The 26,520-nt window shown below is 39.1% G+C and overlaps 1 protein-coding gene and 1 long non-coding RNA gene across 6 annotated transcripts; one reads left to right on the top strand and one right to left on the bottom strand.

Annotated features, from left to right (window-relative positions):
- Window positions 1-26: 26 nt before the first annotated feature.
- On the bottom strand, window positions 27-25,799 carry LOC111329425 (uncharacterized). 5 transcript variants are annotated; one of them, XM_022934135.2, is made up of 17 exons: window positions 25,518-25,799; window positions 22,392-22,517; window positions 14,551-15,413; window positions 11,577-12,134; window positions 11,146-11,199; window positions 10,358-10,464; window positions 9,800-9,902; window positions 8,929-9,004; window positions 8,461-8,558; window positions 7,879-8,007; window positions 6,771-7,366; window positions 4,861-5,011; window positions 4,323-4,428; window positions 3,608-3,656; window positions 3,087-3,269; window positions 1,982-2,178; window positions 27-1,363 (listed from the first exon to the last, which is right to left on the bottom strand). In XM_022934135.2, the coding sequence occupies exons 1-17, from the start codon at window positions 25,621-25,623 to the stop codon at window positions 1,311-1,313; spliced, it is 3,555 nt and encodes a 1,184-aa protein (XP_022789870.2). In that variant the 5' UTR covers window positions 25,624-25,799; the 3' UTR covers window positions 27-1,310. The 5 variants fall into 5 exon arrangements, with proteins under 5 accessions (XP_022789870.2, XP_088607249.1, XP_088607251.1 ...); XM_088751123.1 differs by lacking the exons at window positions 22,392-22,517; window positions 25,518-25,799 and adding an exon at window positions 17,341-17,520; XM_088751125.1 differs by lacking the exons at window positions 22,392-22,517; window positions 25,518-25,799 and adding an exon at window positions 17,005-17,170.
- On the top strand, window positions 17,723-24,170 carry LOC148739335 (uncharacterized). The gene is made up of 2 exons (XR_015997380.1): window positions 17,723-17,904; window positions 23,646-24,170. It is a non-coding gene; the product is annotated as an uncharacterized LOC148739335 (long non-coding RNA).
- Window positions 25,800-26,520: the final 721 nt, after the last annotated feature.

Genomic DNA, 26,520 nt, shown 5'->3' with positions numbered 1-26,520 from the left:
CATCACACACCAAGAAGTAACTTCACTTTAAAAATAATCCTCATTTTTAATGTATTCCATAGAATAAGAAAAACAAGAACAAATACACCTATGAGAAAGAACTTAAATTATTTTTGGATATCTTCTTGTTCATTAAAAAAATGTCTATTTCACTTTTCGACATTTACTCAATGAACATCAAAACAAAACTTGATAAGAAATGACCAATTGAAAATATGCTTTCTATGGGAGAGTTGTAACCTTGATAAAAAAAAATTCTTATATTATCTATGTTAAGGTTAGACAACATACATTTCTTATATTACCAATATCAAGGGGAGACATCATGCGTTGAAACAACCATGAAAATCTTCTAAAATATTCTGGTTTGTTGTTTTAAATATAACCATCTTCGACTAAGTATCACATCCAATGTACATTAAATACCTCTGATACGAGCCACGCGTTCAGGGAGCTTGAAAATCCTTGGAATAGAGAGATGGGAGGTCAAGACTGTTTTAAGCGCAGTAAGATTCATTAAATGCGGTATATATTTGGTGATCTTCCCATCTACGGTTGTCCTAATTCATGACTTACGTTAAGGAATTTCCGAGGCCCAACGGATGCGTTACGTACCAAACGTGTAACTATGCGATTTTTTTCAAGACAAATAGCTCAGACTTTCATTACACACTAATAATCTATATTCACCTATGTCATTAAACAAATAATTTCCGTAATAATGGTCTTATTGTTAAATACTCAGGAGGACTACAGCAACCTCAGTTTGGTTGCGTGGTAATCACACCATAATATAGGGTCTCATTTTCAAACTGGAACATAAGGAATCTTGATAGAAATTGATGCACGTTTGAACGCCCTCATTTTTAATTTTTATTAACTTTTACTTTTACTCTGAGTACCAGCAATGATGGATCTCAGCGTCGTTATTATTTTTTCGCACTGTTATTTTAATGGCTAACTGATGTTATTCTTTACAAGGAAAACATGAATAAAGATCTGAGAATTATTATTTTGCGCTAACAGTCCTTAACAATAACATGCGCTTTACCTGTACAGAGTTTCGGTATCTAACAAATAAGTTAATAGTAAAGTATGTAGCTCTTCAACAGTTTCCTAAGTTATACCATTCTTTCTTCTATCTGTTGCCAAGTCGAACGAGGACAATGCGTCGAACTGCACCGTTTCAGCTGATCATTCTCTGATGATTCCAGATCAACAAATATGCCAACGATTTATATCCTAGTGAAACTCTTATAAAAAAAAAAAGTAACCATCGTGTTCTTGGAACGATCAAGCATGGCTGACGATCAATCTGAAATCTTGCTAAGGATTTCGTAGAAAGTCACTTTGTTCGTGTTACCTAGGTGGGAGAAAATTAAGTATGTTAAAAAGTTCAACTAACCCTAATTTTATTCAACGTCTGGAGTCTTCTTATCCTTTTAAGATTTTCTGTGAAGAAATTATCCTTGTGGGTGAGATCCTCGCGTTCCTGCATTGGTCTGAAGTTTGGCTTTACCTCCCTCACCACTGAGTATTTTGGGACCTTAGGCGAGCCATTACCGGCAAGTCACGAAGTAAAAGATTTAAAAGGCATTCCAAAGAATGTGACTATGAAGTTACTTCTGACATATTTAGTGATTTTATCAACAATTGTGAAAAAGGATGATCACGGGAGATCGACTTTATCTGTGAAAATTAAATCTTCTTCCATCACGTCATAAAAAGACTCAAAGAAGGAAGGAATCACTCTTCACGCGGTAATGGCCAAGAGGACTGCGGAAATTTGAATCTGCGCAACGGTAAAAAAATGAAGGGGGAAAGCGCGGCGATATTTTTTCTTCTTTTGGCGGAGGTATCAGCGCGATTTAAAGCCAACTGAAGCATACTATATCGAGATAAAAGGCACTTTAATATTCGGTGTCGATACCATGGTGATGAAAATATTGAGCTATGAGTAATTGGCAAAGAATGCTCTTACCGTTTTCGTCCGTGTTGTTGGGTAAATCTCTACTCTCGCGTTTCATGAGCTTGCGGTATCGCTGTATGATACTTCGGCGTTCAGTTGACCCTCTCTTCAAAGTGGATGGTGCGTCGTCACTCATTTGTTCCTCTGACTCAGATTCAAAGCGCTGAAGAGTTTGTGTCAGGACTGCAGACTCAACATGTTCTGGAATACTGAAGATATCGGTATAAAATTAAGTAAATGATTAAAACTGGCCAGTTGACTTACAACGAGTTAACTTTAAGTTAAAAATCATTAACATTTGTGGTACCGGCTGAAATACTGTAACTAGTCACGTCAAGGTGTATGCACGTGTGTTTGTATTTTTGACAATGCCATCGATCAATTTTGTCGCGAGATTTCAACCTGTTAGAACTAATATAATAATAATAATAATAATAATAATAATGATGATGATGATATTTATCCAGGGAGCCCAATCGCCTTGGCGGTTTTCAGTGGGGTCCCGCAAATAATAAAATTACCGAGGGAAAAAAAAATTGATATAACAATATTAAATTAATTTTAAATAACGCAACAATGAGATAGCGCATTAGTTACAAACTTTTAAGCTTTGCCTTAAAGAGGGACAATGATTTGCTGTCTTTAATGTCATTGTCTAAGTTTTTCCAGTCCTTAGAGGCTTGATAAATGAAAGTTTGCTTGCCCCAATTGGTATGCACGCGAGTAAGATGTAAATCATTGCTTCTCCGAGTTAGATGAGAATGAAAACTAGTATTGCGTCTGATGTCAAATTTAAAATCAATTTCCCCTAATAGATATATATATTTTTTTAATCATAATTTTTTTTTCTTGTATCCTAATCCATAATGGTTTGTTTTACTTTTCCTAACCGTACACCAAATCTTCCTATCTTTCTTCCCTAACAATTTTTTCTTGATAGGCCAGTTATTCCTTCCACGTAGACACAGCCAATTTAAATTGTCAAAAAATCGTTATTACTCCAGACTGCCACCAATTTAAAGGTAGACAATTCTACATGTACCATTTGAGGTTGCCTTCAGTCTTCCATTGACTCTTGGCTTGCATTCTTGTAAGTGAGATAATCAATTTTGTTTACCTTCCCATGCAGGGCACCAGTCCTTCCTCAAGAACCTTCCCGTCCTTCCTGGCACGCTGAGCCACCCACTTCCAGCTTTGTCTCGCCTGGTCGTAATTTGCACGCGTGTTTATCACGTGCAATGTTTCTCCAACAGTAAAACTTAGCTCGTCTGGAGCCATTGCCTTATATGGGTGAATTGTCCTGTACGAAAAAAGATCTGAGTTAAACCCCTTTAAATCATCATCTAACTAATTGCATACTTCTACTGAATCTTTGATCTCGTTACCTTGAACTTAAAATGTCAAGCAACTCCTTCCAACTGGGAATTCCTACATCGACAGCGTGGATAGGTGAGGGAAATACTGTCATTAGATACAACCATTTCAAAATCACGCTATTTGATTGGCTCCCAGCAGCGTGATTTGCTCTCGTAATTTTACCCCACTTCGGTCGTCCTACTATTAAACCAGCTAAGGATATTTAAAAGCTTAATCGTTTCATGCATTAAAAAGTATTCTCTACGCTATCAATTCACCCACCTGACATAAAGTGAATCGTAAGGTTTGTCTCCGAGGATCTCCTCGTAATCTAATATAAGAATAATCGCTTAATTAGAATTGAACAGAAAAACATAAACTTGTGTGACGATTTAAGAATTTAAACTAAAAGAACGACAATAAATTGGATCAAGCTGCCCTATATATCCAGGACGGATGCTTGTGTGAGAAACGTGTAAGAATGAGGAAAGCATGAGATGTTCACTGGAGAAACTTGTCATTTGAAGAGCTCAGAGGCATCATCAAGCTTTGTGTGGCGGTAAATTTTATTCCCAATTGTGGCTACTGGTTTACAGTAGTTCATTTCAGACAGTTGTGAAAATTATTATCGAGTTTTTCGGACTTTTCGTCGCCATCCCGGACCTAGAGTCCGTTTATCGAAAGTCCCGGTAATTTAACGGGCCCCAAGCCATGTTTTAAAATATAAATTTCAAGAATAAAAAAGCAGGTGCTGGCGCCCAAACCAGTCCCTTCTGTTTCATTAGCTGATAGTTTCATTGTATCATTTCCAAAACTTTTGAAATCACCATCTTGAATGAAAACAAAAAAGCTTTACGGGCCCGTTAAGTTACCGGGACTTTCGAGAAACGGGCCCTTCCAAATCAGCTGAAACTTCTACAAAAATTGAGTTGGAACTTAGAAGAGGGTTTCACGGCCTTAAATAGTAGTAAAATCATGGATGTTATGCGAGACTTACTTAAGACTTGTTGAGCCTCGATTCTGATATACGTGCAGGTGCGTAAAAGACGAACAATCCGTGTAGCGTGATCCAGGGTTGCTCTGGTTAGATCGTAACTGTTGAGCTGATGAGTAGGAGGGGTCAAACAGTTATGTTAAAATTGAGCTCATATAGCAACAAAGCTTTGTCGAGGTTTCTTTTTGATTCAAGACAATAAAGTAAATCTTCCCTGGCAAACATAAAACTGACATCAAATCTACTTTTTGATGTTTTTTTTTTTTTTTTTTCATTATTTTGCTTATTCACTTTTGCATTTATTTTGGTAATTTTTTTAATCTTGCATTTATATCTCTTTAGTTTTTCCAGACGATAATTCTAAATGTAACGAGTTTCCACAATGTTGGTCACAAGTTTCCTGATAAATATTGTGTGTTTGTGGTAGTAAACATAGATTTCACATACGAAGTTAAGCCATCCTGGTAAAGAAAAAAATTGTCAAATAAAAACACCACCTTACAAAAGGGAGGAGAAAAAAAAAATTCATCATCTTTTTTACTTTCAGCAGCCTATCTCCAACTTGGAGGCCAGCGGCCTTGCAGATTGAGTTTTCTTGTAATTCGATGACGTAAATACCAATGCGGTAACCACCAGACACTTCTACTCCGAGATCATCCAACGATTTCTTCTCGAAGCGCATTACACGAGGACTGGAAAGAATCAAGTGACATTGGTTATTAACTTTTTTTTTATTCCCAAGATCTAGAAAACAACAATTGCCCCCACTGTCTGTCTTACATTTCTTATAATAGATGTGAGAATGAATCTTGGTAATAAGAACGAGTGGGAGTCCAAAAGGCCATTTTACAGTTGTGTACTTAGTTGCCAAGCCTTTGATTCAGAGTGAGGCTGAAGGTGACCTCGTTGTGATAGAGACCTGTATCTACTTAGCATGATAACAAAGTTATTTACATTTGTAAGGCAGCGAGGTTTGTATCATAACAAGGTCAACCCTAGCCTCACTCCCATTCAAAGGCTTGGCAACCAAGCACACAACTGTAAAATGGACTATTCGTTCTGTAATTATACGAGCGATAAACAAAATCGGACAACCGCGAGGCGAGAATCCGATTTTTTTTTATCACGAGTATTATTGCAGACAGAATCGGACGACTCGAAGTTCTGTTACCAATTAAACAAAACTATGACAAAATTCGAGAAAGAAACTAGACATCGGTTATACGTTTTCATTAAATATAAAAACAACAACAATTCACTCGGCGAAATGCACGGCAAAAGCGGGCGCACATGACGCGTACTGTCCACATACACAGATATGACGTATTAACTATCCCTTTTACTCTCCTTTTACACTGTCCAATAGTCCTTTTTACAGTTGTGGGCTTGGTGGCCAAGCCTTTGAACAGGAGTGAGACTTAGGGTGACCTTGTTATGATAGAGATGTTGCTGCTTTTCAAATGCAAATTACTTTGTTATCATGCTAACTAGATACAGGTCTCTATCACAACAGGGTCACCCTTAGCCTCACTCCTGTTCAAAGGCTTGGCCACCAGGCCCACAACTGCAAAAGGGACTATTGCAAGCTTGACGCGTACCCTGTCCTATTAGTACTCAAATCGGGCTGGTGATAACCAATCACGTTTGAGAATTTGGTTAGAGTTTTGATTAGATGCAGTGCGAAATCAAATGATTTACCCGAAGTGATAGTTTTCTCTCCTTTGGTCACTTTTTGCTTGAAAATAAATGAACATTGTATGAAGAAATTTATTTTTCACTCTTGAGGTTGACAAGGTGAAAGTGAGCAACATACAAAAGTAAGCTATCTCTCCTTTGAAAAAAAATGCACCCTTAACCTTCGTTAATTTTAACGCGATTCTTTCTGGTCGTGACAAGCTGACTGCTAAGATCTGTTTTTGTTACTGGTTTGTGCAACAAACGTTTTGCGAAAAAAATTCTGCATAAAGAACTTAAGCAAAATGCCTCATTGGGATCTTTCAAGCGCCCTCTGCAAGACACACTATTGAGGCAGAAATTTCCTTTATGAGCTCTAGAACTTGGTGGAATACTATCTTAAATTCTGACCATGAGTTTTATCGTTATTTATGTTTTATAAATTGTAAAAAGTTTGTAAATAGTTTCTGAAAAACCTCACGAGGATGTTACTATTAAAGATGATGATGGTGATGATGAAGACCGTTATTTACCATTCTAAATTACAATTTCATCTTTAACAATCAGCTACTGTTACTAATACCCGACTATAATTCAATATAACCTTTTTAAAGGAACGAGTGAAACATTCGGTCCTTCACAGCCTAGAATTGCTTTCTGAGCCCAACCATAAGGGATTCACAGACAGTTTTGACTAAAAATTTCACACTTGACTGTTGCATGCAGCATTTTTAGGAGTAGAGGGTCTGACTCGTAGAAGATCTTAATTCTGATTACCTTCTTCCCAAAGGAACAGTCGTTCCACAAGTAGAGGATCTCGTTAAGTTCGAAGTCAATCCATCATCGTCCACCCGAACGGCAGTGATAGTAGACTGGGCCCGAACTAATGTTCCGTCTGCACCCATCGGCGTCAAAAACGTTCCCGACTGCAATTGCGACGTGCTGACAAATTTTCGGTTCATTGGCGACCGAATGTTGGGTTTTAGAGTGCTGTGGTCATGCGAATCGCTTTCCTTTGCGTCCGTGGAAGTCTGAGAATCGTTCCCAGTCCCTACCTCCGGCCAATCATCAGCAATGATTGTTTCTAATTGAGTGTCAGACGAAGGGCTGTAAAAGGTAGTTGGAGTTCGATGCCTGTCGGGCATAAAGAGGCCGTACCCAGTGAATCTGTTGCCATAGAGATCAGAGCTCGAATCAGCCAGAGAGGAATCATTGTTTGAGCTCATGGACCCAAGACTTGAGTTGTAAGAAAATTTGGAGTCACGAGATATTGAGCTGTCATTTGATACGAGTGACAGTCGGTTGTCGCCATTACCACGTGAGAGGCGTCTTAGTACAACTGTGTCAGATTCGGAGTCAGTGTATCTCGTAGGCTGAAACAGAAGCGAGAAAAAAAATATGAAATAATTCGATATTTTATAATTGTAACTTAATGTGGCTTCCAGGAAGGTTCACCTTCTGGGGGAAGTCCAACGCAAGAGGGTGCTTAAAGCTACGCTTCACAGTATCAGTGTTCATTTGACGCCAGAAAGCGACAAGTAATAAAAATACAGCAACAATTTTAAAGAGTTCGGGCATAAAGAGGCCGTACCCAGTGAATCTGTTGCCACAGAGATCAGAGCTCGAATCAGCCAGAGAGGAATCATTGTTTGAGCTCATGGACCCAAGACTTGAGTTGTAAGAAAATTTGGAGTCACGAGAAAAAAGTCAATAATTTTGTGAATTTTTTTTCCCAACACATAAACCTAAAAGATATCGAAACTGGCTGTGGTTAGAATTCTCGACCTGTTTCTTCTTCTTTGTACCAAGCCCGTAACAATTTTTTTTGAAGCATCACTTTTTATCTGCAGACGTTTCATCTAAAATCATTACCAGATGACCATACCTTGAACTCACAAGCCATAGGTTTTCCCGAGATCTTTCTGGAAACGTGAAGTTTTAGTTTGTCTCCAGACTTTTTGGTAACTTTCTCCAACGAGGAGGCAATTATTTTATCAAGGTGTTTTCCATTGACCTAGATGAACAAACAAGACATAATTAAAAAGATTACTTATCTCCACAGATATAAATGTAAATGAGTTCTTTGAGCAAATAAGCAGAAACAACAACAACGAAGTGTCCAGCAGATACTGTTTTCAGCCGAGCCGACTAAGTGAGGTATTCCATCATTTGTGTGGTGAAAAATTGAAAGATTGAGATAAGCACTGATACTAATGGCAATAAAGAAACAAAGAGACTTGGAGACAAAGTCCGAGACAAATTTTTCGCTTCAGCTTTGAGCTTTTCTCACTCGGCAGGAATTTATAAAACAAGAATAATGTTTATAGTTGGAGTTCATTAAGCGTTAAGCCTGAATTTTGGAATTCCAATAACATCTACGACCAGTTTAGTGTAGCAGCTCACAGCCTTTAAACATTAGAAGCCGATGCGCACAGTATGTCAATTATCAAATGTATTAAGTCAATACCTTCATGACGTAATCTCCAATTTTCAGATTGTTCTGATCTTCTGAAATAAAACCATGCTTTAAATCTTTCACATATAACCCACACTCAAAACCAAGACCTGGAAGAACAGGAACAAATATTTATTCAGTATATATACATCAAATCTTTAGTAAAGTCATGTTTCCTTATCAGAGTCCAGCAATGTTGGACTCTGATAATAGGTCAGGAACGAGTGAGCTGGGAGAGAGCAAGGGAATGGGATATCTGGTTTGAATTTATATCTTATTACCTTGAAAACATCTGCCATGCACATAGACTGTAACGAATCAGTTAAATTTTCTTCAGTTTTGAGGAAATATTCGGTTCTTTTTCAAAGGAAAACATGAATTCACTAAGGTGTGAGACAAAGTATTTTTGCAGTTTACTTTCCAGAGAAGTCAATGGAATGTGCAAGTACAGCAGATCTTCCTCGTGACTGCTACACTCACCGACTTTAGATTTCTTCGGTGCTTTGAGGTCCAAGTCAAAACTTAACTGGTAAGTTCCAATTGGCCGCTTGAGGACCTGAGAAACGTCACGAGCAGAACGGTGTGTAAGTCGTAATTTATCATATATTTGCACTTAAAGGTACAACATTAAGTAACGTTAAGTAAATTTTCCGTTCCTTGCATTTTGCCTTTCTTGCCACTGCTATGCAGTGCAAACTCGACACTAAATGTCACAGATGTTTCCCTATAACACAGTAATCCAACACTGAAAGGGGCACACATTAATTGCCAAAATTTGTCTTGGGCTACAGTCCTAGACCTAACCTTTAACATCTAGCATCTAATTTCTCTCTTCATCGTCGCCGCTGAATCAAGCACTTATGTCACGAGAATAGAGGAAATGAGCACCACCCTAAGAAGTTCTTAATTGTTGGACGAATTCTCCTGATCGCATTATAGGAAATGTCTAAAGAACATTATGTAGAATATGCAAACTGATGTTAGGGGACTCAAGGGTTACAACCTTGACTGAGATCCGCACTGATTGTGTTTGCGTCTCAGTTTAACTCGGTTTGATACTTTTCCTGTTTGGAAAAACACTCGTTTGTTTTTTCCCTCAGGTAGTGGTGATGGTAGCTCGAGTTAAACTGGAGAAAAACGCACGCTGCACAGAAAGTGAAATCAACGGAGGGTCCGTCCTCCAAATAAATGGACCAGAGTGGAAAAACTTTCAATTTTACACTGAAAAAAGAGCACGCAATGCGCCCCGCTATATCAAACAATCAAGCGGTACTACAACTGTTACCCTATGGACGACAAAAACAAATGTTTTCATCGTAAGGAAATCGCACAGAAGTAACCCCAAGCTTACCATGTTTAGTGAGCTAAGAGCGCCATCCAATAAAGATCTAACTAGGTTTTGGTCGGTCTCTGTCACTGGAATATCGTTGATGGAGACGATCTCATCATATTTTCTAGAAACAACAAAATAATAATCATCAGCCATTTTAATTTTATTTCTAACAACAAGGCCTACTACAGAGCTGGAATTTGTATCATTGGAAGAGGGTCTGTCATATCCTTCAGTCATAGCTGGTTACTCTTCTTGGAGGTACGCATCATGACCTTTCAAGAAGTAAGGACGCTGTTCATCATGACGCTTTCAAGAAGTAAGGGCGCTGTTTCAGATGATTTTATTCCCAAATTCTGATTCACGAAATTCGATCGATTTTCTATTTTGTGATCTTAGATGCTCTTTACCATTCAGAGGCTCTAAATATGGCAGAACAGCCTTAAATAATACGTTGGTAAAAAGTGAAGTCCACCAGTGGGTAGGACACTCTTCAATCTATGTATCAATCAACTACGCGTAATCAAAGAAATCAAAACAACATTAAGTTACTGAGACACCAGCATTAGCATTGAATACCTTATGCTCTTCGAGCTCCCTAACCCCTTTTCCACATCAAGTATAGCAGTAAAAGATCTTCCATTCATGGAAACTCGGCCCAATTTGATGGAGTCCAGTGGATCATCCTAGATCACAAGAAAAAACATCCCTTACTTCTTTTCCTATTTTCGTGGTAAAGAACGCAATTCATGATATGTCAGTTAACCCTTTAAGCGCTAAGAGTGACAGCGACCAGTATCTAACTTCTCCTTACTGTAATACAGCTGAATCATTTATTAAGATCTAGGCCGGATTGTTCAAAGCTGGGTTCAGATAACCCAGGTTTAGTGTGAAATTTGATATCAGGTCTAAAAGCTTTTAACAGAAAATTCAGTTTAATTCCATTGTCTACAATTTGAGGGATTAAATACTCTAAAAAGAAAAAGGAAAATTGTTCCAAAACGGCTTTTGAACAGAGAAATATGGAAACCGGGATTAAAATTTAACCCCGGGTTAGCACTAATCGGCCTTCGAACATCTGGGCCCAGGAGAATAAAGGAAATGAAACCCAAACCAAGAAAATTTGACCGCTAAACAAATTCTCCTGAAATGTATAAAAGGAGAATACAGACACCGATGTTTTTGTGTAAAGTGTTTAAAATCTGAGAGAAGCACTTATGCCACCAACGTCATTTTTACTATAGCACTATAGCACTCGTCGCCATCGTCTTCAAATCAGCCTGACGACAATTTCTATGCCGTTCAGAAAAGTTGATATTAACGCCTATAAATGTGACAAACAGAGGTCTTCAACAATATGAACATACCTTTTCTAAAGTTACTCGAATTTCTTCACTTTCGGTGAACGACGTATCTGGAGACTAAACGCACAAGGATATTATAAATTTTCAAAATAAGATAGAAGTTATCATGTGTACTGGCTATCTTGCTTTTAGGTCATACGAACTCGAAATAGGGTGCGTATGTATAAGCAAAGGCTATAATTTATGATCAGACACTTGGTAATTTTTATTCGGCCATGTGGAGGAAATAGAGCCGGGCTCTACTGATAAAATAAAAAGAACTCCCTCCCACGGGACCATTTGGTCCCAGTAGGGGGTGGCCACAGCTATTGAGGGACGAAAAGGAACGGAGAGGGGGGAAGGGGGAAATAGTTCTCACTATTTTCTCTAGCTCAAAAGCCTAAATTTTATTTCCCTATCATGAAGCAGTTGGCCATAAGCTAATGTGGTGTTACCTCTAGCCCTCCAGCAGAGTCACCCGCACAAAATTTACACTCCTTGAGAGAACATGGAATTGATAGTTCACTTGTGTTATTGGCACTCAAACCGGTTTTTGCTAACCGGTTCAGCAGGTGATTATACTCCTCTTTCAGTTTCTCTAATTGTTCTGCGGTGGAAAAACATTTTTGTATCGCTTCATCCCTTGCTTGAACAATACTTGCAATCTCACGATGCAACCTCTTTCGTTCCTTCACAGATTGCCTCCACTGTTCCTTCGCATGGTCTCTCTCTCTCTTATACGACTCTGATTTCTCTTCCAATGATGTTACTTGAGCGTCCATTTCAATATTTCGTTGCTGAGCCTTTGTGAGTTCAGTGCTCAATTTTCTTGCAGTTTCCGTGTTCACGAATGTGTCCCTGGGAGTAACATCTTCTTCTTCTATGGATTCATTTGAATCTTGCTTAGTAACTTCAATCTGTTCCGATAACAAAGATGTCTCCTCTCTGACTCTCTCTAAAGCTTCCTCCTTTCTTTTTAGTTTTTTGGTTAGATCATCGCGTTCTGCTTTCACCTGCAAACAAAATACATGGAAAACTCATGAGTAGCTGACATGGCCCGTGACGATTGTCCGACAGACAAGCTGACCGAGTAACCAATTTAGCGGCCAACGGACTGACTGATTAGCCCATTGATTGACTCACTAAATCCCTGACCAACTGACTAACTGGTTGACTCACGGAACCGTCGATGGACGGAACTGCCCACGGGCAACCCTTACTGACAAATTAATTGTTTGATTGACCGCAAAGTTGACTGAGTGACTGGCTGGTCTCTTGAATAGCTCTTTCACTGATCAATGAGCTGGTTACTGAACCGACCAGCATGATGGTAGCCAAGAAACTAACTAACTGACTCATCCACTGATGTGCTATATGCATATCCTCATAATAGACATAATAAGACATAATATGTCCTTCCAGATTTAAAATTACAGCTTCTTAACCGTAAAAACTCCTTTCTACATGAAACTATGCTTATATGCGAACTTTAATGGGTGTTATTGAGGTACTCAAATAAATTCCTGACATATAAATATCTGGTCATTTCAGTTTTAACCCCAACATCGGAAAAAGGACCGTCGTGTATCCTCACCCATCTCAGAGAAATGAGGGCCTAACCCTACAGACAAGAAAAGAACCCCCTTTTTTAGGGTAATGATATCTGCCGATGTTTGTGATATACACCGAAGGGCGATGGAAAAGTCCTATTTAGAGCTCTCATGCATTAAGCAAGTCCAGCATCTGGAGTTTTTAAGAGTGCACAAGGTGTCTTTACATTCCATATTAGGACTGGCTCTGTTGTCTTTGTTTTTCTTGCAAAGCCATTTCAACATTTTGTCCATTTTTTTTCCTTCAATATTTGATCTACCCACTGCGGTAATATCAATCATCACTCGCTCAAGATTCGTTTCTGGACATTTTTGTGCACAATTTCAATTTGCTTGCTTTCGATTCAGGCTAAACCGTTTGGTATGCACAAACTCGTTACGACTGACAAATTAAACCACCATGATAAATCGATCACAAACCGTTAGTATAATTTTGGCCTATCGCCATTTAATGATTTATAACTCGTCCGATACGTGGCAAAATATTAAGAAATATATTGTACTTGTGAATACAACCCCTATTTTGTTTTCAAATATACATCTAAAGCTGTGCGTGCTTTCTTTCAAGCATCAGTGCCAAAGGAATCCCCCGCCGAGGCAAAATATCAAAAGCCACGCGACATTAGTATGCCCAAAGGAAAAGATCACGCTGTCTTTACGCTCTTTCTAAGTCATTAACAAGGGTACATGATAAGATCTGTTTGGCAACAATACATATAAGTTTAACTCTGATTAGATCGTGAGATAATGATACGTAAGAGCGACAACTTAGTTATCCTATTGTGAAATCCATTCTTGCGGTACAGTCATTAAAATATTTTGAATTTTTGTGGCGTTTGTCATGACATCTATCAAGATGATCTACAAACAGCAAATACGAGTAACACTGGAAATTAGGAAAACAAGGTGAATGTAAAGTTGAATTGAACATGATGTTAAGTCAGCTACGTTGGAGACTAGAACTAGAATGACCTGTTTTCGAGCGCCGAGTAAAGAAAAGAACTTCTACAAGTGCTTGCTCTAGCGAAGCAAAAAAAAATACTTCTTGATAATTTCTCTTGTAAACGTTGGAGTGTTCTGTACGTGAGAAGATGCAGTACTGGTCCAGTAATCACGATATATCTGTGGTTTTTAGACAATCAATATTTTCTAAAGACGGCCATTTCCTGAACGGCACAAGCGCACATGTTTGCACCGAAAATTTCCTCCTTCCTTATGTAAAGTAAACCGCGCGACCTGTGCATACTTCAAAGATCACCTGAAGTGTTTCTTATATTCGTCTATGTACAAAATAGCAGATAACGAAAAACGGAAAATCTATAGCTGTGCACTTCCAAGACGAGCTTTCTGGTTGGAGAAAATCAGGACTGAGTGAACTTTCTTCGCAAACCTTTTTTCGACATTGTCAGATCTTTTTGGACACGGTTTGATCATTCGGTCATACAAATTTACATTTTCGGCAACTACTAATACTTTGTTACATTTCGTTTGTACTGTTAGTTCAAACACATTAGAAAAAGCTAGCAATTTGAATTTAACGCCACATTTTCCTTGGAAAAAATGCCCATGTTAATGCCACTTTACAAACAATCAGTTCTCTCTGGTCTAAAATTTATAACCAAAAAACTCTGAAGAGGGATCGTTGATATCCTTTAAAATCAAATCCTTCTCTACGTCATTAAAACTTTTATGAGTGCCTTCTTTTCGCGATTAACCGAATCAAAGGGACTTGACTTAAACTGTATCTCGAGTGTGCGTGTATGATAACGCGCGCGCATCACACGCAAACAAACACAGGTATGATTTGTAGACATCTTACCTTATTCATTTCTTTCACAAGGGAATCTAACTGGTCCAAAGTATTCTCCCATTTACCCGTTGCTTTTCCCCATTCCTCGAGTGCTCTGTCCTTTTCTCTAACTGCTTGATTCCTTTGATCAATAACAGTTGCAAGTTCTTCCAGAGCGACCTCTTTCTCAGTTTGTGCAGAAATGAGTTTCTTCTGAACGTCGTTCAAAAAGTTCTGTTTACCCGCATCGCCACCAGAAAGAGCGTCGTTCAGATTTTTGACGTATTTCCTTAGAGCGATAGCTTCCACGACAGCTTTGATCCGAGACTGTTTTAAACGTTCGCACTCCTTACACGAAGAAGACTTCTGAAATGGAATAGCGCTTGCTTGAATGGTGGTCTCGAGGTGTTCAACTTTAGAAGGAAAAACCACATTGTCTTTTGTCTCCAGAGGTTCTAGTTCGAAATCACTATAAGACATTCGAGTTCTTTTATCGCCTGCATCCACCTCGCAGTTATCAAATTCTTGCTTTATCTTTGTGCTCAGCATGTCTTTCAAATTTTCGATCTCTCGCTCGGCCTCCTTTAATTTGTCGTTAGCATCTAGTAGATCTTTGTTCATTTTATCACACTCGTCCACAGCTTTGTTTTTCTCGTCTAAAAGCTGCGCGTTGTGATCCATAAGCACGGTGACCTTTTCATTATCCGAAATAGAAATAGCCGAATTCCTCTTATCGTCGCCAGCTGGCTGTTCTTTATTCGTCTGTTTGCGTCCGCTCAAAGACATCGAACGGAATAAACGAGAGGACGACTTTCTCTCGCGCTCGCCTGGTGTAGATCTCTTTGGCATCTCGTTAGATCTTATTTCAAAACAGCTGTTTCGTTTGGACGCATCTAGAACGGAGACCCAAAAAACCAACAGGCTTTTTAGTACGGTAACTAATGAGACTCATTCTTGACCTACGATAAAATATTGGAGTGACATCGCGTGCGTGGCTAGCAAGGAGAAAGCGAAGCTACTCTCTAGGGTCCGCTGCGATCACCTCTAAACGTGTTTCTTGTAGGGATATTAACATATTCAACTGCGTTTACACTTAAGGTGCGATCACTAACGGGTAAAATATAAATAAAATGAATTTACGACACTGTTCCAATATTTTGCTGCGCAGATCTATCAGCTTCGACAACATGCGCACAAATCCCACACAAATCCCTCACAGATCCTGGTTACTCATTTAATGTCATGTTTCCGAGAGAATGGAGTCAGTTTGTGTACGAAAGCTGCTGTTTCGCAAACAAATTCGACTCCAAAGAAAATCATAACAAACGAGGTTGTAACAAAGCGCAGCTTGAGTAAACACCAGGATTATTTCGCTGTCTGGTAAATACGTTCTATGAAGCATCCACAAGAGCACTTCGCGGGCGAAAAATCCCACATCTCAGGTGCTTAGTTGGCTTTAACGTTCAACACCGGAGTATAAGTGTCTGATATAACCAATATCGTTGCTTTATGAGGTTTAAGCTACTTTAAAAATTACGAGATATCATGGAGTCAACGATGAAGAACAAAATCGAGTTTAAAAATACATATCTGACCTTCCGTACCGAAGGGGTAAAACATATGTCACTTGTCAATTTCGGTTTGCACTTAATTCACGTCAACTTTCGATTCTACCTTAGCACGCGTCACGCTTTTTCCCACGAACGGGTCATCTGAATTACAGCTGCTTCCATTTCAATTATTTCCGTTTGTGTTTTATAAGCTACACCCGTTCATGAATGACAACCAACTGCGACTCAATTAGGAACAGCAGCAACTATTCAGCGCCACAGATGTAAATATGAGTGATGGGCCGACCCATCATAGTGACACAAAAGCTTCATTCCTTAATTTAATAGAGAAATACCCAATTCTGTCTTTGTCAGAAATCATTTCCTATTTCTCACGAAAAAGTTTGAAATTGCGAAGTTATATTTCAATTGAAAATCAAAACACGAGTACCCTAATTCAATGCGTTATTGGTGTATTTGCATAATGAGAGCTGCAGTTTTCCCAAAACCCTTCAGCCCAAGTGATTTTCAATTTCACTTCCTATCGACTAAAAATTTCGATGTCGTTCCTTTCATGGAAGAAAGCGAAAATTCACTTGCAAGAAACGTTGGCCTGATCGTAATAAAAACTAAAAGCATGTTGCTCTTTGACACGTCATATTGTTAAAGAACAAAAAGGCATCTAAAAATTTTTCACACGATCGTGAATCATTGCTTACAGCGCTGGGCGTAGATCGTAAATGACAAGAAAAACATAAACAGCAAAACATAGACCTGAAAGTGCGGATTCCAGCCTCACCAAGTTAGATATTTGATCGATAATTCATACAACTCAATCCAAAAACATTAGCTACATGTATATCGTGGTAACGAAGTTCAGAGAAGGCAAATAATATTCTAGCCAACAAACCAGACTTGCAGGGATATTTATAACCTCTTCAAACGTCAGTTGTACATTAGGATTATCCAAGAGTTTTAGAACTTAAGCGTCCTTGTCGGAACTGTCGAGTAACCAGACAAATTTAACCACGTTTTCATCGGTGGCAAGTGCGGGACGTTTTTGTAAATGATCGATTTGAAACGTGCCGAGCGGCCACACTGTCGCGCTGGACGGTAAAAGCGCATACAATGGCATCAACAGGAAATATCGGACGACTGTACTCAAAAAAATTTAGCGACTCGTTGCGCCGACATGTCTCGCATAGCTAACAAAACTACGCCCGTACGATGCCATTCTTTCTCGCGGTTTTCCTAAATCACTTCAACTCACCTGAATCTACGTAGTCACACCAATGAGAGGTGAAGAGAGATGACTCTTGAAGAGCTGCTCGAGGTCGTTCAATAGATTTCGCTCAACAGTATTGTAACTAAGAACAACCCCAAAGCGCTGTATTCGAAAGAAGCTCGAGTAATTAAAACGTGCTTATGGTCCAAACAATCCCACTCGTCGGTGATGCAAAGGATATTTTTACGGCGAACAATACACGTCGGGATCACAGTTCACTGCGCTGAGAGTTGCGCGTTGAATATTCATGTTTCGTCGGTGGCGTCTGCAATGTTTTATGGTAATTGAAAAAGCCTTCAAAGTCAATACGGCAGGTATTGGGTGTCGTTTGGAGTGGTTTCAAATGTTTATGGCTATTTTTACCGCAGTCTGGTCCAATCTATTGCTCTTTTTGGGAATTTTGTTTTGCGTTAGTGTTAGTAAATTGTGCAGGTATTCACGTTGACTACAACTTCCCCATGGTTCGAACCTGGTTTTACCCTTTACAATCTAACATCGTTGTCTCAATTCCCTATACTGTTCTCTATACATTTGTTTGGTACCAACAAGGTGAGTTCTTTAAACGATCAAAGTTTTGAAGGTTAAAGTGGGTGATTATTTCCTTTTTTACTCATCATCTTAATAAATAATTTGGATATATCAACAAAGTTGAAATGTACAGGCCTGAAAAATTTTTTTCAGGTCTGATTTTCACTATTGCTCAAATAGTGCTTTACTGCGAAGGATCGTGCACATATACGTTTCATAACCGCAGTTCATACATATGTTTCATATGTTTGTTGTTGTTTGATTTATCATCTACGGGTTCATGTCGAATTAATTTGATGGCCTGCTCCCAGTTGGCTTGTTAGCTCAATTGGTAGAGCGCTGCACTAGTATCGCAGAGGTCAGTGGTTCGAGTCCCGTACAGGCCTGAAAAATTTTTTTCAGGTCTGATTTTCACTATTGCTCAAATAGTGCTTTACTGCGAAGGATCGTGCACATATACGTTTCATAACCGCAGTTCATACATATGTTTCATATGTTTGTTGTTGTTTGATTTATCATCTACGGGTTCATGTCGAATTAATTTGATGGCCTGCTCCCAGTTGGCTTGTTAGCTCAATTGGTAGAGCGCTGCACTAGTATCGCAGAGGTCAGTGGTTCGAGTCCCGTACAGGCCTGAAAAATTTTTTTCAGGTCTGATTTTCACTATTGCTCAAATAGTGCTTTACTGCGAAGGATCGTGCACATATACGTAAAGTTGAAATGGTAAATTGGCCACCGTAATGATTACAAAAGCTGACGTTTCGAGCGTTAGCCCTTCGTCGAAATTATTTCGTTACTCCCACCGACGCAGTCCCAAACAGTTTCTTTCGAAACTATCAGCCTTTATTCATCTTAATAAATAATTCAGCGGTATCAGTGTGAAGAGAATTACAATGCTGATCACTCTTATAAAGTTAATTTTTTAAAACAAGAGAGCAAAAATTATACTCTCCAGTAGTAGGAAAAAAATGGGGGGGGGCCTAAGGGGTCGCTCAAACCTCCCTACTCAGGGGAGATTCTTTGCTAATTATTAAAAGAGGGTCTCAATAGTGTAAATCCGTTAGCCGTAAAAAGGCAAAACAAAATTTAGCCGTCAGCTGTTAAATGGCCAAAATTCTAATCATCAGGTGTAAAAGCCGTTACCCCATAACAAATATCGAATGGATAGGCCTGAAAAGAAATGTTTTATGAAATATTTCCTATTCGATCGGTTTCTGATCTCTTAAGCCAGAGATTACAGTTTAAGGCGACGAATGAGTTAACAGCACGAGACAAATTAATGGTAAAATCGGGGCTAAACAAATAAACCTAAAACTATAACGCTATTCGTGAAGAGATCGGCTTTTAACAGGGCAATTAGCCACACCCCGCGCGAGTGAATGGAAAGAATCAAGCAGTTTTTTCTTTTATAATACATGGAAGATTTGAGATAAGTCTTGGGCGACTAGTATTAAGGTTTAATTCGGAATTAAGGCTATTTTGAAGCAATACAGAGGTTGATAAGCTAGTTATGTTGTTGTCTGGCTATGCGCTTGCAATGCAATAGCGGGGTCTCAAAAACACAGGGAGATTCTGCTGAGAGTTAATCGGATTTTGTCTTTTTGTCTTACTCAGATCTCACAGCTCAAAAATAAAGGAACATTGTTGTGACTAATAAAACCAATCGATGACAAATCTCACCTCTGTGAACTGGGAGACTAAGCTGTAGAGACTTATTACATAAACTTTATCCTATAATGCTTCGTTTTCAAGCCAAAATCTTCCTTCAGACAAATGGCTTCATGTTGTCTTGGTTAATTCCTTTTGAGACTTTTTTCTGTCGGCAGATCAGTGCGCTAGTTTACTTAGCCAATAAGGAGACTGCTCTTGTGGCCGGCGTGATCGATGCCATTCAATGAGAAGAATAAGGCACCGAGAGCGTCGTAGATGCATTGACCGACACGTGCGCTTTCCATTTTATATAGAGCCGCTCAGACTAACTTTGTCTACCCGAGGAAAAACGCAATACAAGTGAACAGCTGAATTAAGTTACACGGTATGACTTCGCCATTATGAGCAACAGGATAGTTGTGAAGTAATGGAGACAGCAATGGCAAATTGCCCACAAAAAAAGCGCCCTCTTGAGAAAGTCTTTCTAGATTATTCTATCAAGCGGATTGAAAGACCATAAAGCAATATCACATAGTGCATTCTGCAAAAATCCTTTTAACTGATAAGGCAATTGTCATAACAATATCAAACCCCGTGGCCTTTATTTTCAACCTATTAAAGGAGTAGATCACACAATTCCATTTTGCACAATTTACACAGGGCCGATGCTACTGATCCTTGAGGAAAGAAACCCCGGACTAAAAAGCAAACGAATAAAAGAGGGGAAAAGAGCACCACTCAAATTCACTCAAGGCGTACAAATACGCATGACACAACCTGTCCCCGCCCTGTCTTGAATCTTTAGGTCTGCGCCAATATGTATCGCTAACTTAGTCCAGTTCTAGCCCGTAAGAGTTTTTTCTTCGAGTAAGAGGTTCAGTGAGGTGAACATAAAAACGAACGATGACTATCGTTGCTAAGTTACCGAGTAGCTGACAAACTTTCCAACACAAATTGCGTGATTTACGCTTAACTGGGTGCCGATCAAACTTCGACCGCAAAACCGCTAGCTATAGTCTGATAACATGTTAAGCGTCTAGGAAGAACATCACTTCTTAAACAAAAAGTTAAAAGCTATTACTCTTTGCAAAAAGCCCTGCTTTCAATTGCTAATTCCACACCACAAGTGCAACGACTTTGCACCAATCGAAGTTACGTTAACTGACCCACGCAACATCGTTAAACAGCAATTAAGAATAAAAGGGGAACACTTAAATTGCAAAAATATGCCGATTAGTTCGTCACGCGAAATCCATAGAAAGAGCTTAGACTTTCTTGGCAGGTTTTGATCATCAAAAAGTTAAGATCAGAGCAGTAAGCACATCTTTACATGGCATTCTCTGAGCCAAATGTTAATTACTTGAACCAGTTTAAGGCGGGCTATCGAGATCCATTTGGAATGTAACTTTGCCATATTGTGATAATATTCGCCCAGGCGATGATAAAAGATAACATTTAGAGTAATGAGCAGACATTTGCATACCGCCGTCAGTAAATAACATCAATCAAATGGCTGGTTATGTTAACCATATGATAACATTTCTGGTCGTTCCGGCCCTCTAAATGATAATCGATATCCGTCTTTGCGAGTCAGATAAGGCGCTCAAACGACTGAATGGGTGGTACGTGGGTGGAGTGGAGACCTGTACAATTCCTTCAGCATTTATTTCATTTCCGTTTACACGATTAAAAAATCAAGTGGAATATGCTGGAAAAAAAGTGTCCATGCAGCGTCAATTATCCGCGCTGGAAAGCGATGATAATTCAAAATTGATTATCTTTGCATATCATGCTGAGGTATAAAATCAACAAATGTTTTTCTCGTCGTAAAAAATACTACTTTAGCTTAAAAATAGCTCTGCTGGTTTAAAATATCATTTCTGCAAAGCAACTCAAACGTTGCTAAGTAACCAGTTGGTTTGTTAGCTCAGTTGGTAGAGCACTGCACCGGTATCGCAGAGGTCATAGGTTCAAATCCCGTACGGGCTTGAATTTTTTCTCAGGCCTTATTTCCACTACTACATAAGTAGGGTTTATTACTGCGAGGATCGCTTTCATCAAGAGCCCGTGGGCTCCTGCTTTCATACATTTCATGAAACCGAAATGAAATTCATTGATTTAACGAAAAGGTATAACTAATCTTGCCCTTTGCAAGCCAAGGCAGTATATAGGGTACATTGCCTTAAATGAGCGACAAGTCTAGAAATGAACACTAATGAAAAACTGCTCTTAATTAATTAATCCTTATAATTGACTCGATCAAACAAAAACTCATCGTTATCACGCTCGCCTTGTTTTCACTATTATTTTTGCCAGTAAAAATAACATATCATATTTCACCAATTATTTGTAAATAGCAAGTGTAACGTGAGAAATGAGGCGATTTCATAACCCCTCGCCCTTATCGACTTCCTGCTGTACACCGTAGTATATATACCCCACTTTGAGGCAAACGTTCCCTATTGGCATAGCCACGCGCCACGTGGTTACACCCCAGTGTGTTGAAGGGTTATTACACGAGTCAAAAAAAATTGTTATTAGACCAGGGACCTGTTTCTCGAAAGTCCCGGTAACTTAACGGGCCCGTAAAGCTATTCTGTTTTCTTTCAAGACGGGGATTTCACAAGTTTTGGAAATTATGCGATAACTATCAGTTAAACAAACAAAGAGGACTGGCGTGGGTGCCAGAGCCTACTTTCCTATCCTTTAAATTTTGATTTTAAAACTTTGCTTGGGTCCGTTAAGTTACCGGGACTTTCGAGAAACGGGCCCCGGTACACGTAATGGCCACCATCGGCAAAGCAATTATCTCATACTTTCAAAGACAGTTTCTATTTTTAATTTGCGTTTTCTCTTACCGTGGTGTATTTCGCCGGCCAGGGGTGAACGTTGAAAGGCTTTTGTATTAATGTTCTCGATAATTCCAACGCTGTTAGATCTTCCAAGAGCTTGTTTTTTCAACTCAGATGCAGAGGAAGTAGAAGCTGTAAATCAAATGGAAAATAGTGTTCTAAAGTATTTTAGATATACATGAGGCCAATAAAACTAAAACAAAAATGCTTAAAAATAATCATAGGATGAAAAGAAACTTAATCTTAGTCTTAAGAGGGCTATTTTGTAGATTCTTTCAAACATCAATCACTGGATTACATTGCGAAATTTGCAACTGAACGAACCGTGACGGTTGCAAATTTCGCTCCATTTTGGCTATTCGAGATCAATGACCGAACAGACCGGCGTTTGTTTTCCTATTTAGTATTAGCCTACAAGCAGGCTCTAGTACTGCGAAAAGATCGGCAAAGCGTACGTGTTACAAACAGGCGAGCGAAACGAGAGTGTGAGTGGTCTGCAACGGGTCTGGGACGGTTGTGGCGCGAAAAATGCCAGATTCCTTACAGACCTTCCACACGTAATAAATTGCGCAATGGAAATAAATTGCTTAACCTCAAGTAGAACAGAGTGAGTTTTGCAAAGGGGGTAAGTTTCTAAAGAAACTTTTTAACATAACCAAAGTAAAGCGCGCGCTCTGATTGGTCAATTTAGCGTCCCCCATTTGCCCATGGGTGTACGCTGCTGACGTGAGCAAATGCAAAGACTATTTTTCCGCGCGCGCTTGTTTTTTCTGGTCTCGTAAGATTTGTTAAATAAAAGGGAACTCTTTAACTACAATGTATCAATGTTATGTTATAAAACAAATGGTAAACACCACAGCGTACACTATTGAGTTATGGATGCACTTGGGAGGTTTGCTAAGCACTCAAGAAGCTAGAGTCGCTCTCGCCTATCGCCTCGAGCGACTCTTACGCTTCTTTCGTGCTTAGCAACCTCCCGCGTGCATCCATAACTCAATAGTGTACGCTGTGGTGTTTACCATTTGTTAAGTGGTGCTGCGTCGGTGAGGGTTACAAGGTTTTTAACTTTTTATGGTTGCCAATTTACTGTTTCAACCTAGTTGACTTTTGTAAAACTTTTCGACTCTAGCCATTTCGGGTAGATAGACGAACAATTAACCACCAGACTTAAAAGTTTCATAAGGAGGAAGAGTAATCTCATACTGCAATATGTTAAAAAAAAAAATCCTTATTTCTCATTAAGCTGTCTGCTTACCATAGGTTATACAGAGCTAAAGTGCTTGGCCTGAATACACGAAAACATTGATACAAGGACAAATACGGTGGAAAATTTGTGACTTGAGTTACTATCCGCGGTTTTATTACAAGTTTCACTGTGTAAACAGATATATACAGAAACAGATAAATCGATTGGCTAATTGATTGATGATGCAGTCTTCTTCAAAATATTTTAAGAAAAGGTATGGATGTCTATCATGGTGGTAAAGGGAGCCCTAATCTTCGAGAATGAAACAGACTCCGCAAATAACTTAGTTTAGCACCATGCATGTTATCATTACACATGACCACGTGATATCATTCACATTCTAATAACAGCTTGATTGATGAGGCATCTCGCCATGAATTACTTCTCTAAATTTTGACATCCAGAATAAAGAAAAAAGTTCCACTATTATATTTCCAAGGAACAGGGAAAGAAAGCTACTGTCATGCTGATTCCATTAACGTTTGTCATAACAACTGTGATTGATAAACATATAATTACAAACAGAATGTTGTTCAGGTCACCGATTATCTTTTAGGCAGAGAATTCCAGATGTTTTTGATAAAAAAAAAATTCCGCCTTTGCGCGTCATATCAGTATACAAATATGAAGCGTGAAGAGTGCATTACCAATCAATGCAAATCCTCCCCACCACAACCCAAGCTAACGTAGCCTTCAATGTCCTTCCGTTGTCCGTTTCGTAAACCACGCGAACATGCAGTTTAAAACAAAGGCACCAAAATAGGGAGCAACGTAACCCCATCAACGCAGAATCGGAGGGTTGAACTAAGATAACCTGCTGCAGCACTCTGCGATAAAAGCCCTGACACGCTCATTAATGTTGAAACAATTAGCGTAACAGGAGTTTTATCGACCGTCGGGATAGGAAATGCGATAAGGGTTTAACCTTGAATTTGATCGCTCAAGGTGGCCTTAGCTTCTATTTTGCCCTACGTGGTGCAACTCAAGCAGATTTTCTAGTCAACCACGTCTCAAACTCCATTGAATGGCTCTAGTTTCGAAATTATACCACCGACATAAGAGAGATTGATTGCCACGCTAATTATAGGCATTCACCCGTCAGAGACAATTTCCGCTGTGTTGTTCCCTTCGCGCCAGCTATCTGTTATCGGAAATACGAAAAGGAAAAGACAAAGAGAATCACATCCCGTAAAATTCCTCCAGTTCTTTATCTCTACCAATCACTTCAAGTTTTTGTTGCTTTTAGATACGTTGGTCAGTCATCTTGGACAACAGAGTAGGCTGAAAGGAATTTTGGGGCGCTCTGCAATAAAATCATTGTACAAAATTGTACCGTGATAAACCACTAAGGATGACTGGTGTTCCCAAGACATTGAAGCCTTACAAATTCACACCTTAAGGTGGCCACACTATTAGGAAAGTCACGAAATTTGAAGATAAATTTACAAAAATACAACTTGAAAAAAAGAAAGAAAATAAAACACGATCTCTCTAAAAGCCACTTTTAAAACTTCTTGTTTCCCATCAACCCGTTCAATAACCCTCATTTCAAATAATAGGGGTACATGTAGTTGCAGTCGTGACATCATACTAGTTTGTTCGGCTTATAGTTACGTTTTATGTAAAGCAATTAGATCTTTGCGCTTACAATTCAGTAAAGTAGGTCTGCGATAGAGAGAAAAGAGGAGAGCGAATGTCATTTTCGCTAAACGGAAACTTAAAGGACACTTAAGCAGAAGACACGCAAGTTTTTCGTCTCGGTGGGAGAACTAAAGAACGATGAAAGAAAGGCCATTCTCGATATCTCGTGCACCATTGTCCATAAAAACCACGCAATTGATAAACAACGACCTACAAATAGATGACCATTACCAAAAAAAACTTACCAGGGAAAGGAGCGTAGCCATAAATACTCAACAGTAAACTGCCTTGCTTCAGATTATTTCCGTTTGTATCGCTTGGAAGGGCGCTTTTCTCCGCTGAAACGCTCATCTCTGAGAGAAGGAAAAACACTTCAATGATCACGTCAGTTCAACGCGCGTCCTTTATGCTTCTTGTTGATAAAATTCTTTGGAGACCTCACGGTGGAAAGCTCGCATGAAATCGACAGTTCGTTGCCACCGCTGACTAAAGCATATTTTCCTTTGTTGACCTTTTCAAACACTACGTGGACTCCTGCGGTAAAGTGAAACGTAACTCTCATGCATTGTTCATAGTCCGTCGACCTTTAATTGCTCATCCGACCTTCCACTACCGGTGCGTAACGTACAAATATTACACGCTCGTAGGCAAACAGAAAAGGAAACGTCAAAGTAGATTACCTGTTCTCAGCTTACACAAAACACCAAATGATTTGCGACGTAATCCCATCTAATCCGTTGAATTTTTTGGCACAATTTCACCCTGTGTGCGTTAAAAACCAACCACTTTCTTTGTGAGTAAATATACTTTGTTTCTGAGCATCCAACAGAGAGTCAGCTTCCATTGAATTTACTGTGCTATTCATTGCGACATCTCCTTAGGGGGGACTGATTCATTCATCGAAAAAATTTTGGTAAACTTACTTAATTCGGGAATACATTCTTTGTAAACTTACAAAAACATTACACGGGTGCCAAGAATTGACGTGCATGTTGTAATGTTTTTATTGGATCTTTTGAAAGCGGCGAGAGTAAATAGATCTTCAGTTGCAAGATACCGCCCAGCTTCAAAAGAGCGAGTTTGATTTTTAGACGTGTGGTAATCGTTGTAAGGTGATTATTGAGGAACTGTCATTAAGAGAAAAACCCGTCTCTTGCCCGTGGTTCACTGATGTAGGAGGAAAAATATATCATGCTTTTAAAGAAACAGAAAATCGTATTTACACAACGTTCCAGCGCTGTTTGAACA

This window comes from Stylophora pistillata, chromosome 2 (assembly GCF_964205215.1).
Source record: "Stylophora pistillata chromosome 2, jaStyPist1.2, whole genome shotgun sequence".
Taxonomy (NCBI): domain Eukaryota; kingdom Metazoa; phylum Cnidaria; class Anthozoa; order Scleractinia; family Pocilloporidae; genus Stylophora; species Stylophora pistillata.
This window is presented reverse-complemented; position numbering and strand designations above follow the sequence as displayed.